Source organism: Xyrauchen texanus, chromosome 7 (genome assembly GCF_025860055.1).
Source record: "Xyrauchen texanus isolate HMW12.3.18 chromosome 7, RBS_HiC_50CHRs, whole genome shotgun sequence".
Classification (NCBI taxonomy): Eukaryota; Metazoa; Chordata; class Actinopteri; order Cypriniformes; family Catostomidae; genus Xyrauchen; species Xyrauchen texanus.
In genome coordinates, this window is record NC_068282.1 from 32,526,814 (window position 1) to 32,546,033 (window position 19,220).

The 19,220-nt window shown below is 38.0% G+C and overlaps 2 protein-coding genes and 1 pseudogene across 2 annotated transcripts; 1 reads left to right on the forward strand and 2 right to left on the reverse strand.

Moving 5' to 3' along the window:
- Window positions 1-19,220, forward strand: part of LOC127646988 (trinucleotide repeat-containing gene 6C protein-like) — a 551,486-nt pseudogene that overhangs the window by 478,287 nt on the left and 53,979 nt on the right.
- On the reverse strand, window positions 1,075-7,506 carry jpt1a (Jupiter microtubule associated homolog 1a). The gene is made up of 5 exons (XM_052131028.1): window positions 7,358-7,506; window positions 4,239-4,381; window positions 2,904-3,013; window positions 1,875-1,902; window positions 1,075-1,679 (listed from the first exon to the last, which is right to left on the reverse strand). The coding sequence occupies exons 1-5, from the start codon at window positions 7,411-7,413 to the stop codon at window positions 1,534-1,536; spliced, it is 483 nt and encodes a 160-aa protein (XP_051986988.1). The 5' UTR covers window positions 7,414-7,506; the 3' UTR covers window positions 1,075-1,533.
- On the reverse strand, window positions 8,061-16,689 carry LOC127646993 (small ubiquitin-related modifier 3-like). Its single transcript, XM_052131029.1, has 4 exons — window positions 16,570-16,689; window positions 15,643-15,771; window positions 8,835-8,906; window positions 8,061-8,749 (listed from the first exon to the last, which is right to left on the reverse strand). The coding sequence occupies exons 1-4, from the start codon at window positions 16,588-16,590 to the stop codon at window positions 8,687-8,689; spliced, it is 285 nt and encodes a 94-aa protein (XP_051986989.1). The 5' UTR covers window positions 16,591-16,689; the 3' UTR covers window positions 8,061-8,686.

Genomic DNA, 19,220 nt, shown 5'->3' on the forward strand with positions numbered 1-19,220 from the left:
AAGATGGGCGGATCGATCCTAAAAGTAACGATACTTCCGATACTGGTGTTGTATCAAAAATATCGATCCTCACACAAAAATATTGATTCTAAAAAATGTATTTTTTTAACTTGGAATATTATCATTTGGTTACCACGATCAATAAATAATCATAAGCTTCACAGTGAAATAAAAATGGATTAGGCTATGTTAGCAAATACTTGTGCAGGATGGGAACTGTTTCTTCATCCACTCATCTTAACATTCACAAATGCTGAAAGACACAAGCAGATAAGCACCGTCTCAAGACTCATTCAAACAAGAGGGATCAGTCCCTTGTAGAGGTAATTATAGAAAATCTGAGAAACAGCTGGTGTGTAGTCTAGGGCATAGGCTACACAGGCATATGTCGTATGCCCTTCTATCTGTTTTAGGATTTGCCCACCTGAAATAAGTGATATGTGTGGCCGCCAGAACAACGAGCTTTTGACCCGGAACTTTTTCAATTTGATAACGCAATGCCACAGCACCGTTGAGTGATTTGTGTGTGTGTTTTTAAAAAAATGTATTCTCTCTAAACGCGCAAGGAGATGCACTGGCAAGACAGACAGACGGACCACCGATCAGAACGTTCAAATTGGAACTATTGTTTTACTACAGTAAAATTGTATTAGTAACCATGGTTAATTGTGTGGTAACTATGGTTTAACTAAAGACCATGAAAATACCAAAAACTATAGTTACTGTAGTGAAATGGTTAATTTTTGTAAGGGTAAACAAAACAGAAGTCTAATCATTTTCTCTTTAGGCTAAAAAATTAATGACTTGAATAATGACAAAAAATATTATTTTAAATTACCCATTTTATACCAAGTAATCGCAAAAAAAAAAAATAATAATTATCAGAAGTATTGGTATCGACAATATTGGACAATATTGGATCTAAAAGAAAATAAGTGCTATTGCCCATCCCTACTTTGGCATTTAGCTGTTATGGTGTAACCACCTCTAAATTCCAAATCTCACATGTTGGTGCATTTGTTAGTAAATGTTTCATTTATTTATTTATATTTTCAACAAATGTTTCACCTTTTTTCTTTCATTTGCAGTTATGGAATAATACAAATCAGCAGGCCTGGCACACAATGTATTAATTTACAAAACTAAAGCATAACAAAAATGGAATTGTTTAGAGTAGACATGGATGCAGTGTAGTTTCACCTTCTTAATGTTAAACTTGAATGGCAAGTTTAATTGAACAGCGTGGGCAGATTCTGGCAAATATAGTTTGATGTATCTGACAGTAACAGATTTTCCTGTAAAGAGCACATACCTATTTCAGTCAGGACAAAACTGCTCATTCTTTGTGATGATAACTCAAAGATATGTAGCACACTTCTCTGACTAGATCTGACTTCTCTGTCAAGATCTGAAATTATATAGCATTATGGACACAATTATACAGAGAATGGGCACTGGCCACAGAACAGCACATTTATTCTGAGATGCTCAATTCAAATAGGCCCAGATCTTATCCTAAGGTGAGCCAAATCTTTAGCCTAAGATGAGAGAGGATTTGCCCCCTGGCGGATTTCTACGGCCAGAGGGAACCCCAGCTGTAGGCTGCTCTGTTGCAGTGAGGGAGGGGGAAGCTGGTTTCTCATTATGTTCCTGAACAGGTTTAGGTTCTTCTGTACTATCTGTGAAAATAAAAATCAAAAGAAAAAAAAAAATAACAATCAGAACAATTTATTTATTAATTCAGGTAGAAAAAAACCCATAGGAGAGCAGTTGGTTTTAAGATCTATTTTGTACATTCACTTTCATTTTTAGTCTCCTAAATGCTGTTGGTGCACTTATGCACTTATATATGTGGAAAGAGTAAGAATACTCACCAACATTGATTATGTCTTCATCACCATTCTGTAAATAAATAAAAGCATATTCTAGGTGTCATCCCTGAAAGAAGCGATACATTTTACAAAACATTTAAAACCACTTTAAATGTTAAAAACTTTTAACACAACATTAAAACCACCTGCCTAATACTGTGTAGGTCCCCCTCGTGCCGCCAAAACAGCACCAAGCCGCATCTCAGAATAGCATTCCAAAATGATATTCTTCTCACCACAATTGTACAGAGCGGTTATCTTAATTACTGTAGACTTTTTCAGTTCGAACCAGTCTGGCCATTCTCGGTTGACCTTTCTCATTAACAAGGCATTTACATCCACAGAACTGCCACTCACTGGATGCTTTTTTTTTTTGGCACCTTTCTGAGTAAATTCTAGAGACTGTTGTATGTGAAAACCCCAGGAAATCAGCAGGTATAGAAATACTCAGGCACCAACAATCATCCATGTGATTATCTAATCAGCCAATCGTGTGGCAGTAGTAATCACGCAGATACGGGTCAGGAGCTTCAGTTAATGTTCACATCAACAATCAGAATGGGGAAAACATGTATCTCGGTAATTTGGAGCATGGCATGTTTGGGCTGGTATGAGTATTTCTGTAACTGTATGAGTATTTCTGTAATCTCCTAAGATTTTCATGCATAACAGTATCTAGAATTTACTCCGAATGGTGCAAAAAACAAAAAACATCCAGTGAGCAGCAGCTCTGTGGATGGAAACGCATTGTTGATGAGAGATGTAAACAGAGAATGGCCAGACTGGTTCGAACTGACAAAGTCTATAATAACTCAGATAAATACTCTGCACAATTGTGTTGAGAAGAATATAATCTCAGAATGCTATTCTGAGATGTGGGATGGCGCGGCACGAGGGGGACCTACACAATATTAGGCAGGTGGTTTTAATGTTGTGGCTGATTGGTGTATAATAAATTGAAGACTGTTCAGATAAGAACTTTGAAGACAAGTTTGTTTTTACTTAATAATAGCTGAAATTGTCCCATCTCACCACAGGTATACTGCTGTCAAGTGTGGTGGTACTATGGTTGACTGGTAGCACATTACATCTTCTGAGAGGGGCAGAGGGCTCTCCACACAGCACACCTGTAGGCTTCCCACCTTAAAACAAAGCAGATTTGTAAAAGCACCTTTGCATTGACCTGACAAAATAATGGAGAAAATCTATGTTCCAGATTATTATTTATTTGTTTTAAGCATGTGGTAGAATGATTTGTATAAGAAGCTTTTTATTTACTTATGAATACAATGTACTGTCCCACTACAGCATTTACCTTACTTGAACTGAAGACAATTCTGCAAACTACATGTTGCTCATATACCTTAGTTGGCAGTTATTGCTATCTGCTACTGACAAATGCTGTTGTTTCAGATCTACAACTGTGTGTAATTTTTCCACTCTGAGGGCAGTAAAAGTATACCCACAAAAATATTTAACAACCTTGAGATGAAATGTACTATTTGGAGCATAATATAGTGCACAGGACAGACAGGTATAAGAAAAGATAAATGCAAATCAGAACTGGATATATTAACATTTTGATTGGGAATATAATCAAGTTTATAATACTTATGAGTTAGCATTCATAACACGTTCCTAAATGTAAAACAGATATGTAAACAATAATTAGCTCCTCAAATAGGGGGAAACCCTTTTAGCTTCTTGATGAAACTGAGTTGTGAAAGTTGTGAAGTTGTGTAGGTCCAAGTGAATGGGTGCCAAAAATGTTAAACTCTACAAATCACATAGGGCAGCATAAAAGTAATCCATAAGACTCCAGTGGCTAAATCAATGTCTTCAGAAACATTTGATAGGTGTGGGTGAGAAACAGATCAATATTTTAGTAAATTGTTTTCAATAAATTCTCTCAATAAATTCTCTCATCCCTGCTCAGTCAATCTCCACTTTAACTTTCACTTTCTTCTTCTTGTGTTTTTGGTGATTCACATTCTTCATGCATACACCCCTTTCTGGGCAGGGAGAAGAATTTCTAGCAAAAATGGACTTAAATATTTATCTGTTTCTCACCCACACCTATTATATCACTTCTGAAGATTTGGATTTAACCACTGGAGTCGTATTGATTATTTTTATGCTGGCTTTATGTCGTTTTTGGAGTGTCAACATTTTGGGACTCATACTTGCATTGTATGGACCTACAGAGCAAAGATATTTTTCTAACAATCTTAATTTGTGTTCAGCAGAAGAAAGAGAGTAAATGATGAGAGAATTCTCTTCTATTCCTTTTTAGTATAGGTAAGGGTAGGCATTACACAATCATCAGGGCAACCATTGACCAGAAAATTCGGGACTAAAAATCAGCACCTGGTGGATTGTTCCTTCGACGGGCATGAGGGTCCTCGGGTTCAGCAAATATACTAGATGCCATTTTGTTTTTGCGGGTCACAGGTTTTTCATCATCCGTGCCAAAGCAGATGTTTGACCCTCCGCCTGGTGGGCGCAGCACTCTAGGATGACAAATTAAGGCAAATTCAATTGACGACATTACATATGCAACGTAGCTTTTGTAAGGTCAAGCTTGTCTGACTTGTTTGTTACTTTTAAGTGTATTTTATATTGTAGGTGATTTCCTGTTCATTTCCTGTCAGCTTTAAAGGAATATGCGGCAGCGGGGGCATGGTTGAGCGTTCTTCCGGAGAGAAAGAAAGCAGTAAAGGTGCACACACCTGAGCCTGATAATGTCTAAAACCGGTTTCTAGTTGCAGGGAGGGCTGATAAAGCAACCATGCCAGCAACGAGACGGGGAGAGATCTACCGGTCGGAAAGATGCTGTGTTGTTATCTCAAGAGTGTTGCGCTGAAAAGCCCTTTAAGTTTGTTTATTAAAATCTTACCTTTGAGTTGAAGAACCCAATTCCTTTTTCCTCCTTTCCCACCCTATGTATAATCCCTTTACACTAGTGCCGAAACACGGGAAATTGGAGGAAATTATGCCGTCATGGAGTCCACGAAGTTGGCTGAATTCCTCAAGTCCCTAGCCGGACAGCACTACACCCACCATCAGGCCCTGCTTGAGCTACGCAAAGACTAAGATCGTCGTTTCCATGCGATATTTCAAGCTCAAGCAGAGGACAGGCATGCAATCCGGAGCCTCCTCAGCCAGGAGAAAGCCTGGCCACGACCCCGGACACAGCAGCCCCCATGCCCCCGGCCCCTCTCATGAAGATGGGGCAGAGGATGATCCAGAGGCCTTCTTGGATCTGTTTAAGCAGACAGCGGAGATCTAGGGCTGGCCGCGTACTCAGTGGGTTGCCAGGCTCATTCCTTTGTTGTCCGGGGAAGCCCAACTCGCGGTACAACAACTGCCGGCGGCATCACCCAATGGCTCCAGGAAGCCTTCCGAAAGTGGCTGCTAATGGAGGACCGCAACGTCGAGGGAGTGATCGGCCAGTTGGTGCTGGAGCAGCTGACCCATCGGCTACTGAAAGGAATGGCGGAATGGGTCCAGTGCCACCAGCCGAAGTCGCTGGAGGAAGCCGTCCAACTGGCGGAGGACCATTTGTTGGCATTCCAGAGGGTGGAAGAGCCCTCCCACTCTCTCTCTCTCGCCTCCCCCTATGTTTCCCCGCTGTCTTCTTCTTCCCCCCTCTCCTCTTACTCTGCTCTCTCTCAACAGCCCATCCCAGTGCCCCTAAGGCATGGACTCCAGCCACCAAAGCCAGTTACCAATTCGTGCGGGTTTGCCCCCCCCCCCATAGTTCACCTTCAGTCTTCATTTACTCACCCTCATGCCATCCCAGATGTGTATGGCTTTCTTTCTTCAGCAGAATACAAAGATTTTATAAGAATATCTCTGTCCTTACAATGCAAGTGAATGGTGGCCAGAACTTTGTAGCTCCAAAAATCACAAAGGAAACATAAAATTAATCCAAATGACTCCACTGGTTATCTTCAGAAGCGATATGACAGGTGTGGGTGAGAAACAGATCAATATTTACTTTTTACTTTCACTTTCAGATGCGAAGTGAAACTAAACAGGCACCACGATGTTAAAGTGAAAGTTGACAGTTTGAGTGAATAAAAGGACATACATATTGATCTGTTTCTCACCCACACCTATAATGTCTCTTCTAAAGATATACGTAGATTTAACCATTGAAGTCATACAGATTAATTTGTTTCCTTCATGTGATTTTTGGAGCTACAAAAGGTCTGGCCACCATTCACTTGCATTGTAAGGATCTACAGATATATTCTTCTAAAAATCTTTGTTTGTGTTCTGCTGAAGAAATAACGTCATATCTGGGATGGCATGAGGGTGATTAAATGATGAATGAGAATTTTCATATTTGTGTGAACAATCCCTTTAATTGTTGACAGTATTATTGGGTGAATCTCAATCTGCATTTGTGTGGTTAGCACTTAAAATGTACTACCTTTGCCTTAGTAGAGTAATAATATAGTTGACTAGTTTGAAGTTTTGTTCATTTTCTCATGAACAGTACACTGATTTGAACAGAAGTATTGAGATATATATATATATATATATATATATATATATATATATATATCAATACTACTGTTCTTTAACAGTCATGAAAATAAAGCTACATTGAACTGAAGGCTGCAGACACCATGCTTCTGTGTTGAGATAAACCTTTCTCAAATTCACCCACCATTCCGAGAAGCTGATAAACTGAGGAAGAATACACCTATCTGCACGTCTTTATAGAGAACTCAGTAAAAATCCTTGGGAGCAGGCAAATACTCTTATCAAAAGAAGCTGAACCGCACCCAACATCAAAAACACATGCGCTTCATCCTCTCGTTTTCAGAAAAATGGGAGAACGGTCTCGTTTCAAATGAACAAGCGCATCATACAATTAATTAAATACCTGGTTTAATTACACAGCAATCATGTCATTAATTACAGGCTGAGTTACTGCCTCCGGTCTGGAAGATGCTGCAGTCAGAGGCTGTCTCGAAACCTAGTGAGCGGTCAACCTGACAGCATTTTGGGGCATCAGTCCTGTTTCCAGTCACACACACACTTTGCGGAGTCGGAAAGAATCAGTGATGCTTAAAATATGCTGTTAGCGCTGAATGAATTCCCATCTCACATGATTTTGAGACACAGCCAGATAGACAAATATTTGGACAATAAACCAGCTAAAAGGGCGGCTTTGATGGGATGTTAAAGTTAATTAAACTTTGACTTAGAATCAGAGCTTTTGTCCCTACAAATAGTTTTTTAACCGAAGATGGTGCTTTCCTCTCTGCGCATATCTTCATCTCAGCAGCCTCGCCAAACGTTTATATACCAATTATATACCACTGTAAGAGTAAACTGTCACAGTCAATGATATTATAGCTCAGATAACGTCTTAAGATAGCGTTAGTCATTTTAAACGGTTAAATCATTAGCTGTTGGCTAAAAAGTAAAAGCATGTGCACCGTTTTCTTCCTATTGTAATCTCTTAGCACCTGGAGCTGTTCCTGGCGCTCGGGTCCATGCCTTGAAAATTGGTGGTGGTCGTCATCTGGAGTACTCACAGCTTCTGTTCAAAGCTTTTCCCAAACAATAGCCGACAAAATACTCTTATCAACCCACAAAGAGCGTCTCCAGCTCGGGTTATCAGTCTCTTGGTGCGGAATCTGCGCTCTTGTACACGCCCATTAAACGCTGAGTGTTGCAGTTCAACCAATCTGCCACTAGAGCGGCGCCAGAGAGCATTTACCAAATTTACTATTTAATAAATTGAGTCGCACAATGACTAAAATGCTGGCAAAATTAAAGCCTAAAGCTAAACGTCTTTGAACAAATTCTGATTGTAATGCTACAGTGAATCTATAGAGGAGAATGTGGGATGGTTAATTTTGCCTGGCTAAACCTGACTGTTTTTCTTTTCAATGCAATAATGGTAACAAATGGTGTCTCAGTTAACACTTTGTTTGGCAGAATTGTTAAATTATATATTATTGTTATACTTGGACTGTGCAATATATATAGCCATTCTTTTTCTCAAGATATTGTATTGATACTGATCCCTGTATCAATGTTTTTATTAGTCTATTTAACATTTCAATAACGAAGAAGGTAGTGTAAATAAGCGCAAACTCTTAGAGCGGCATTTCTCAGGGAGATCAGACCTGCTTATGAGAAGTTAGAACATCAAGAACACCGCTCACACATTTCAATAGAGATCAAATTATATTGTGATGAATCATGATACACATATCATGAGGTGGTTGCTGATACACATCCATATTTTAGAATACATTTCACTTTATTTCAATTTATGGCAAAAATTAAAACAGTCAAGACCAACATTTCATCTGCCCAAAGGGACCAAATAACGTTTAGTTAGGGTGGTTTAGTAAAACAGTTTTAACACAAAATTTGATTAACACATTTCACTTCACAACACTAGTTGCTGAATAAAAGAGTACAAAAGAGAACTACATCAACATATACAAGATATAAAAGCCCAACTGTTCTGAACAAACAGTGCTTAAGCACCGACACTGACCAAAATTCTATTTACCTGCATAATTAAACAGAAAAAAGAACACCCTCTTCAATCCACAGACTTAGGTCCTCGTCTGTTGAAACATGTCGATGCATAAACAAATATATTTAACAAACAAAACATTTTGTCCATATGATTTGGGAACTCTGATGGCCATTTCAGTCTGTAAGGTTTTGACAAGGTGGAGGAAGGTCAGCCTATAAAAAATTAAAAAGACCGAGGGAGGGGAAGGAAGAGGAGGACAATGGGTACCATTGTGATGGAGGGCGGAGGTAGCTACTATTTACATTAGGCCCCCTGTTTGTTGTTGAAATACATCAATTGTATCTTCATCCTCCATTTCCAACTGCAAAAAGATACATAAAACACAATTTAAAATTTGAAATAAATGTATGCTGAGATTAAAAACTGGCCAAATCATTGAACTGTACCTGAGATGGTGTGTCAGTCTCATTAATTGGCTGCCCATCAAACCGGAACCGAATCTGCCTCATTGTGAGCCCCTGTAAAAAACATAGACAATGTAGACCTGGGGTCCATTCCAGAAAGCAGATTTAAGTGACTAAACTGTGTAAGTTTACTCCGCGCAAGCGGTTAACATCAACTTTCGGTTCCAAAACCTATAGTATCTTTCTGAGTATGTTAGTAACCATAGCATTGAAAACAACACAGTTGGCATTTAAACTCAAATTACGCACAATATTATACTTTTAAAAGTACGTTATTTTATGTATCTGAATGTTTGCAAACAGTATACCGTTTCTCTGCTGTTTAGAACATATTTTGAATGGAGAACGAAGAACTTCTCCAGAAGTATATCAGTGCCTTAACTTGACCACCAGCTGAAGGAGGGCACACAGGGGGTAGGTTACTCTAAATGACAGCATGTCTCACATATATTTTTAGAAAATAAAGTACAATGGACAAGTCTGGAGATTTGTGCATTTATTTATGTACATTAAAGTGATAAGAAAACAAATCTCCAACCGAACAAACACAAAAGCACTTCCTTTTTGGCCAGATTTAGTTCTAAATGTCACCAGTTCGTTCTGGGGCTTAATTCAATGAAAAGATGCGTCTTTCTGATGCAATGCCTCCTCTCCTCCATTTGGATCTGTACATGGTCCTGCTCTAAATCACATTTTTAATCTGCCTTTCACTATGGATCTTTTACAGCTTCCTTTCCAGCTAGAAAGTGATGTTAGTTCTCCCTTATGTTGATATAATAAACATCCATAATGTATAATCAGATATGATTTTCAAATAAAACATTTAATTCAGTTCCAAGTTGTTGGAGGCAAATGGGCTATACTGTACATGAGAATGCCCAGCCATTGCCCTTTAGGGGACAACAACAAGGAACTCTGTGTGCCTTATCATTCTCCCATCTTATAATTCACATGAATAATCATGAGTATCCTACTGAAAAGCATTTAATTAAATCTATGGAAAATGACGACAACTGTGTAAGATCCTACAATTGAAATATTGATACAATGACAACATCAGCAACTGTGGGAAATGGATGATGATGATATGATACTAAGCTTTAGAAAACCAAATGTTAAATTTCAAATAATAGTAGCCTACATACAGTACACATAACATATAGTAAAATAAAATAAGTATGCACAGTACATGGTAAAATACCATTAAAATTAACCTAAAAAAATATAGTAGGCTATTATCATAATATTAATAGGAAAGGAATGTTAATATCTATTATGAAGTGCAAACAAATAACATAATGGTCGGCCTAATAAACATTAACGAGGGGGAGAGAGGTCTAATATAAATGTTTAATTAGGCTTTTACAAGTACAGTAAAACTTCATAGTTTCATGAATTAAAATACATAAGCATTGATTTTGTTAAGAAAAATCTCTCCTAAACCTATGCAGCCTATCGCTACTACAAGTGAAGACGGCTTCATAATGCTCATCCGTAGTCATTATAACTTAAGGTTATGTGTCACTAAATATGCAAAATTACTCAAAAATGCCCATTCCTTATTAGGGATGCACCGATCCAGTTCCTGGATCGGCTCCGATACTTAGGCTTTTAGACGGATAGGGTATCGGTCCGACCCAAATCCGATACTGTGTGTTAGTCATGTTTGTTACTGTCAAGCTCCAAAAATGAAAAAAAAAAAAAAAAAAGAACCATGACAACACAATTATAGTTCACATGACCCATTCAAAGCCACTTGCAAATGGGCTATTTTTAGCCTTCACAAGGTGCGCAATATTTGAGCGCTACTCACAAACATCATATCAGATGTAGATGATCAAAAGTTCGGTTCACTTATAATATGCATTTAGACTGGCACTGGAGGTGCTTTTATTCATTACATTTTTTTTGTTTGCCAGAATTTGCATAATAAGCTAATTAAACTACTGTGAACTTGACTACAAACAGACACACTTACAGGACTTCCTGGAGAGTTCAGATTGTCAAAATAAAAGCCAGCGGGTTTTAAAGTTAAAGGTGCACGATTGAGATATATTACTATTATAATATATTATTATCATTTGTTTACAAATTATAGCAATATTTATGTTGAATGTGTTCCAAAAAATAACTGAATGAAGTGGACTGATGTCTTACAAATAAATAGAACAAAAAAAAAAAAAGATCTGAATCCTTTTAAGTCCAGATAAAAGTTGAAAAAAGAACTTCTTTTCTACTGATGCCTTTACTGGTTAATTTTGCTGCTACATTATCCAGTATAATAGTTAATAATAAAGTGTTTCTTAATAATCTATACATTTATATTGAAATAATGTGTATTTAAGAGGTTTGTGTTTCTTTACATATTAAAGAGCACACCCAATTAGATCCACACAATAATGTAAAGATATTCTAAATTATGCAAAAACACAATACTGGTATCGGAATCAACCGAGAATTACGGAGATTTCTGATATCGGAAGAGAAAGTGGTATCTGTGCATCCCTATTCCTAATACTAACCAGTGTATCGCACCTGTTGTATGTCTGTTGAAAGGCAAAAAGTATTGCTAAACTCGAAGTTGTAGATTTGAACGAGAACTTAAAATATTTGTACACGTAAATCAATACAGATTATGCGAGTTAGGTTGCATCAAAACGTTTCGTGTAATATGTGTTCAAAGATGAGGTCCACACCCTCGATTTCAATTTCATGTGTCTTTTAATATCCTTTCTGTTAAAGTCAGTTGTCCATTAAAACATTAAAGGTGTACTCAGTAACTTTTGTCTCGTGTCATCTTGGACTTACCCTGAAACCTAGCGGAATGGATGCAGCATCATTTCAAATAAATAGTTTTCAGTTTCAGATGTCATAGACGAAGAGGTTGGTGCCTGATGGGCTGGTTTGAGTATTTCTGTAACTGCTGATCTCATGGTATTTTCACGCACAACAGTCTCTAGAATATAGTTCAAACTGACATGGTCTATGGTAACTCCGATAACTGCAATATACAGTTGTGGTGAGAAGAATAACATCTCAGAATGACATTCTGGTTGGCACTCTTTTATGCAGGGGAACCTACACAATATTAGGCAGGTGATTTTAATGTTGTGGCTGATCGGTATATCATGGTATATATAGGGATATGCATTCAGTAGCGCCATACCTCCGCTGTTAAATTATTTGCACAACTGCATAAATGTTGTGGGGGTAATTAAAATTCTTGACGCAATTCAACACTTGCTAGGTTTGTTCTTACAGGTTAGTGGACAGCAGGGAAAGAACTATAGCATGGTACTACCTCAATCAAAAAATGTTCGCCAGCTGCACAAGTGAAATTTAGTTACATTTACTGGCAGTACATCTCATCTGTGATCGGTTTTCTAAAGATATGGCCAGATGCGCAGTCCATGCATAAAGTTAGAGCGACAGCATTAGTAATGCCAATGTCCTAGTTTGCTTATTAAACCGCAAATGGATGTGATTTAATTAAATAAATACACAGTCTCTGAACATGTTAAATCACTTAAAACCAGGGACTAAAAATGGTTCAAAGAATTTTTTTTTTTGCAGAACGTAAGCGAAAACGGGTACAAATTCACTTTTAATTGTTAATTTATTTTTTTCAAATGCTAGTAACCAGTTAATAACAGATTAATTTCGTTCCAATATTTTTTACACAAAACCAAAGAACTTATCACAGTAAAGTTTTGGAATTACATCACTTCCTGTTGCCCAAAAAAATTAGTCTTCTCTCTTTTTAGTAAAACATGATAAGCATGAGTTTGATTCCTGAAGGAAACTGCTGCATCACACTTCTTTGCCTAATTGCACACAGTGGATGTAGCCTTCCATGACATGCTGAAGATCTTTTTAACAATTATATATAAGTAATACAAATGTATGTTAATCCAGACACAAAAAAAATATTAGGAGGTAAAATGTACATTTCTCAGCTGTCGTCAATAAATTATTGTTAGATATGACGCATTACAGATTTTATGCTGCTAGGTTTTGACTGAGGAGCAGATCTGTAAATAAAATAAAATAAAATAATCCATATTTTTTTTAGGCCTTACTTTGTGATAATGTTTGGTTTCATAAGGCTTATTACAGCTAAAGACCCAGTAGCAATGAGTGTGTGCTTCTTTACGGTTTCCTGTAATTTTGCTTAATATATTGGTATAAAGATGATTCAGGACTGTAATAAGCAGTCATTTGATAAAATAAAAAAAATACAATGGTATGTTGAAAATGAATTGTTATATTTTTATTTTATTCATGTTTGGATTCATTTGATTAGACACTATTTTGAGGAAAAAAATTCAGAAAAAAAAAAGGTGAAAATTACTGAAATCTACTAACACAGAGATAAAGTGCAAACACACACAAAAAAAAAACATATCTCACACTTATCATGAAACACAAAATGCTCAGGTATAGCACCTAAAAACATAAAAACATAAAGCCCCATGTCTTACCAAGCTATGTTTCAAATTTGAAGGAGAGTCTAGCAAAAATTTGCTTTCTGAAAGCCTTTATCCAAGTGCTTGTCTGGGTGCCTTTCTGAAAAGGCCAGCGTTGTCAAGAAGAATGCAGGTGTCAGCAGCTATCCTTTGTCACAGTGAGCGTGCATTTAAATCTTCCAATGGGAAGTGCCCTCACTTATGAAATTATGCGATACTTCATGCAAAGTATCAACGCCCACATATTGCCGTATTTGTAATTTCGTTTTTTTCAATTTGAAGATTTTTTTTAACCTAACAAATTTGTTTATGCTTGAACAGACGTTATCAGAATCGGCTGTTCTCATGCGTTATTTTCTAAAACTATGAAGCCAGTTGAATTCAGAAAACATCAGGGGTGTGATACTTCTTTTCCAGACACTGTACTAAATGCATTGATATGGTTTGTTTTATAGAAGGTTATGTTAGATGCACATAATTTGTTGAATCAAAAGGATGACGTTTACCGGATTTCATGAAGTAAACAATGGATGTTCTATGGATTTTTATACAAGTTTGCCTGTTTATGGGCAAAGATTTACAATGGATATTATGTAATGACTATTGCAGTCAAAACAAATGGATGGCATCATTGTTGGATCAAACTACATTGCCTTAACACAAACAAGGTAAGGACTCCATGTTTTGTTGTTGTATTGTCTATTGTACACTCTTCACACAAAATAAGAAATCATCGGCTGAAAGTCATTTAGATTGATCAATGTTTCATTGGAAAGAATCTGCAGTCTTAGATCATTTAAATGGTGTATTGGTTGACCAGATTACAACATACAGCAATACTGTACATATGCTGAATGTAAACAATTGAAAACACATGGTGGTCCATGGCCTTCGCAATTAAACAAGTTAAACTTGAAGCAATGTTTACTTAAAAAACACTCAAAGGAAAAATATTGTTTTAATGTATTAGTTACATTGAAATTTACAAATATTTATAGGCTAAAGGAATGTGTTCAACAGCATATTAACAATTTTTTCGGTGTAATCTTAATTGGAATCAAGAACTATGAAATTTTACTGGTATCGAAATTTTGGTATTGTGACAACAATACCAGCAGCAACAATGCTGCTTACGGTGTGGCTTTATTAGGCTACCAGTCTTTTAGGGTACTTTCACACTAGCAATTTTGCTGAGCACCAGGGGTCGAATGATGTCAAAGATAGTTTCGTTTGGATAATGTGAACACCGTTTTCCGAACTCGAGTGCGCACCCGGAAACTGCACCTGGGTCCACTTGAAAAGGTGGTCTGGGGTACAGTTTATGTGAACTTCAGTACGGTTCACTGCTGATATGAACACAACCGTACCAAATCATGGAAGAGAGCCACTTATGATGACGTATAATTTGAGTCTTTGCAGGCTCCCGATCGCAATTATTATGGTATAATGCATTTCTCATATCTGCTTGCGTTCAGAAACACTGCCTTAAGAGAACAGCTCACATTCTTCACATCTCTTCCAACGCATCCGTGGGCTCACAGCAGACAAACGCTAATATTCATCACATCATTGCACATTCAATGTATCCACGGGAGACAAACACACTTGCCATGTTGTTCTGTGCATGGCAAGGTTTCATGGTAAATCCAAAGAGACAAACCTTAACACTTCACTTAACACAGTGACATCTCAAGTTGTTATCTAGATGTAGTGGTAAACAGCTGCCCCTTATACTCACAATTACATTTATTCATTTGGCTGATGCTTTTATCCAAAGTGACTTACAAAAGAGGAAAACATAAGTGAATCATCTTAAGGAGACAGTGGTACAAGTGTCATATTACAAAGTTGCACTAGCATCAGTAATAGTGTTCAAAACATACATTTTAATTTTTTTGTTAGTGACTAGTTAAGTGCTTTTGGAAAAGATGCGTTTTAAGTCGTTTTTTGAAGATGGAGAGTGAGTCTACTTCACGGATGGAGTTGGGAAGGTCATTCCAACAACATGGTATGATGAAGCTGAAAGTTCGAGAAAGTGTTTTGGTGCCTCTATGTGTTGGTACAAGGCGACGTTCCTTAGCCGACTGAAGGCTTCTAGTGGGCGTGTAGCTCACATTCAACTCACGTTTACGATTCGGACACAAAAAATATGATGTGAACAGAGACCAACGGGGTCAGAGGGAGCAAATGCAATCAAACCAAGTGTGAAATCACCATTAGTGGCTGATACAGATAACACATTCATATGCACCTAACTGAAGAATACAGTTTTTCTTATTCTGAGAAATTAAATGTTGCAGTTGTATGAGTGTAAAACAGTTTACCTGTCTCTCACAATATGCTTTCATCAATTTGTTGAGGGGTGTGTGCCTCTTGATTTTGAACTGGACCACAGAGCCATCTTGCCCAGCTACTTTCAGATTAATGTGGTCATTCTCCGTTTTCACACCTTCCTGAAATAATGAAATACTGTTGTGAATAAAGGGGGTGGGGTTAGTGAAAATTACACCTTGGAAATGTGGGATTTTTCTGTGTGTCAGTGTAAATCCAGATGACAAACAAATAAATAAACAACTATAAGTGTTGTTTGTTTGAAGCATGGTTGTGTATCAAGATGAATGAAAAAGGATGTTGCACACTTATGAGCCCAGAGTCAAGTGATCTATGGCTGTAAATTGCAAATGTGAGATTCCCATTCTACTTAAGTAATCTAGGATCAGAGAGAACATCGACTTGTGTAGCGAGTTTGCACTCGTTTTCTTAATGGGCGAAAAGAAACTCTACCGTATTAACTTATCGGGGGAATCTGCACACACCGTCCCTACACATTAAGCAGCAAAAAAGTAGAATACTCCCGTTCAACGAAAGACATAGGCTATACTGAAATAAATGCGCACGATTCACCCTTATTAATTATAATGAGCGATTACAGGAGTCCAGATATAGCACTCCACGCGTACTGCCAGTGTCCCCGCGTGAAACTACACAGTTGGTCCCACGAGCCAGTAAAGTTAGCCGTTTAGACAGCTTTGTTGCTTATAACGGGAGCGGTCAAAGTTGTCGCTTGCAGCGTAGATTAAGTGCTAGGCGCATTAGCGAGCAGGATAATTAGCGCGTAGGCTTTATGCAAAACTGTAAATATTTCCACGATTATCGCGAGAGAGAAAGGAAAATGCCCCCAAAAAAAGAGCACAATCAAATAATTCAGGCTCGCCGTTAATATTAGAACACATATTTTTCTACACACGCACCTTTGGCTTTTCGTCTGCCATTGCTGTATCTGCCTCAGACACATAACACGTAATGCCGCCGGATGTGACGACAATTAAAAAGGATCCATTTCCGGAGTCCCATTTCCTGGCATGGACATAATAAATGTATCCTAACCTTCCCCCTGCAAATTGTCTATACACATTACTGAAAGACGTTTACATACACGTTCTCAGAAACATTCATACCTGTTAATTATGTGCCATGTATTGAAAAAAACGGAATCTATGGTATTAGAAATGTGTGCCTTTGCTTACTTGACAACATCAGGAAGGCCCCATTGATTTGACCTGGCAATAAGAATGACCATAGGCACAAAAACTACATAAAATTGTCAAGACAAAACAATTTATTTGCCATCATGTAAAATTGTAGGGTCTAAAATGTGCAGTAGCCTATCCTAGGTTTGTGGAACTCTCACTCAGTAAGAGACACTGTTGGACATTTCCAGCCTAAAAAACAATACTTAAGCGCTTTGTGTAAAAGGGAAAAAAAAGGCCACACAATAGGCTATCAAAAGGATAACAGTAATTCTGTTAGATCACAATAAAAATGATAAACAGCCATTTAATATAATAAATAATGGCTTTTCAACCATCTCAGAATGCACATACCAATAACACTCTGAAGATGACATTTTATGCATCAGAACCTATGAGGTGCCCCTAGGGACATTATTCAGAATTACCATGCACATACATGTACTTTTCCTCTCACATACACATATGAAACCAAATTCATTCACATACTATAGTGAAATGCTCACACACATACAAGTGAAATGCTTTTACAAACACAACTGAAACGCTCTCATACATACAACTGAAAATATTACGCTCACACACACAACTGAAATGCTCACACACACGCAACTGAAATGCTCTCACACACACAACTGAAATGCTCTCACACACTCAACTGAAATGCTCTCACACACGCAACTGAAATGCTCTCACACACGCAACTGAAATGCTCACACACGCAACTGAAATGCTCTCACACACGCAACTGAAATGCTCTCACACACGCAACTGAAATGCTCTCACACACGCAACTGAAATGCTCACACACACGCAACTGAAATGCTCTCACACACGCAACTGAAATGCTCTCACACACGCAACTGAAACGCACTCACACACACAACTGAAATGCTCTCACACACACAACTGAAATGCTCACACACACACAACTGAAATGCTCACACACACACAACTGAAATGCTCTCACACACGCAACTGAAACGCACTCACACACACAACTGAAATGCTCTCACACACACAACTGAAATGCTTTCACACACACAACTGAAATGCTCTCACACACGCAACTGAAACGCACTCACACACACAACTGAAATGCTCTCACACACACAACTGAAATGCTCTCACACACACAACTGAAATGCTCTCACACACACAACTGAAATGCTCTCACACACGCAACTGAAACGCACTCACACACGCAACTGAAATGCTCTCATACATACAACTAAAATGATTACACTCTCACACACACAACTGAAAAGCATTTCAGTATGTTGTATGCAAGCATTTCAGTATGTTGTATGAAAGCATTTCAGTATGTTGTATGCAAGCATTTCAGTATGTTGTATGCAAGCATTTCAGTTGTGTGTGAGAGCATTTCAGTGTGTGTGTGAGAGCATTTCAGTTGTGTGTGTGAGAGCATTTCAGTTGAAACGAAGCACATTTCAGTTGAAACGGAAGGTGGTTAAAGTACCCACTCCACTCCAGTTGGTGGCAGTAGTGTATGGCGTTTAATTTTGGACAAAACAGCGCAAGCGCAAAAACACAGCAGCGCAAGTGAATTTCAACAGTGTGAGCACCATGACACAGCTCGCACGTAAAATTTAAACCTGCAGAACTTGCAAATCACAAACACGAGCACAAAAATATGATTGTGCACACAAATTAACAAGTCCCACACACGCGCGAGTTCTTTTCTGCACACGCACGAGTTCTTTTCCTATGGGAAGCCAAACAAAGCAAAAGTGGGGCCGAGACAGCGGGGGTTTACAGAGCTCGCGCCCGCTGACATGTCATCTGCGCGGTTCAATGGTCCGAGCCGCGGCCAGTTCGATCAGCGCAGCGCGGACGTGTTCCTAGCGACACCCAATGGGCAGCGCGGCGCGAACAATCCTCAACAGCGCTGCGCTGACCAATTTAAACAGCGCAGTGCAAACCATACATGCAAATTAATGTACAATAAAGAAACCCCTCCTTCCTTACAAAAAATTGGTTCTCTGCTGAAATTTAGCAGTTTTTCCCTACAGAAGACAAAGAAGAAGAAAGACAACATGAAAATGCATACATTTCTTATGTTTATTATCTTTAATAGTGTTAGTAAAGAGTAGTGTTGTGCGTCGATACCCTACTTTGAAGAACTGCACATATGTATAGAGGCTACGGAAAGAGCTGTACAAAGCAGAAACTTCAATGACTTTCAATATCGTAGTCGTCTTGAGGAGCACGCCAACCTTCTGCTAAGGTCATTCTAAAACATTATACAGATATATATATATATATCACAACACTACTCTTTACTAACACTATTAAAGATAATAAACATAAGAAATGTATGCATTTCATCTTGTCTTTCTTCTTCTTTGTCT

Coding starts and splice junctions, on each gene's coding strand:
- jpt1a (XM_052131028.1), bottom strand. CDS start 7,413: ATGACGACCACCACCAATTTTCAAGGCATGGACCCGAGCGCCAGGAAC. Junction 1,903..2,903: donor TTGACAGCAGTATACCTGTG/GTGAGATGGGAC, acceptor ATTTATTTACAG/AATGGTGATGAAGACATAAT. Junction 1,680..1,874: donor TGAAGACATAATCAATGTTG/GTGAGTATTCTT, acceptor TTATTTTCACAG/ATAGTACAGAAGAACCTAAA.
- LOC127646993 (XM_052131029.1), bottom strand. CDS start 16,590: ATGGCAGACGAAAAGCCAAAG. Junction 15,772..16,569: donor TGGCAGACGAAAAGCCAAAG/GTGCGTGTGTAG, acceptor TCATTATTTCAG/GAAGGTGTGAAAACGGAGAA. Junction 8,907..15,642: donor AAGCATATTGTGAGAGACAG/GTAAACTGTTTT, acceptor TGTTTTTTACAG/GGGCTCACAATGAGGCAGAT.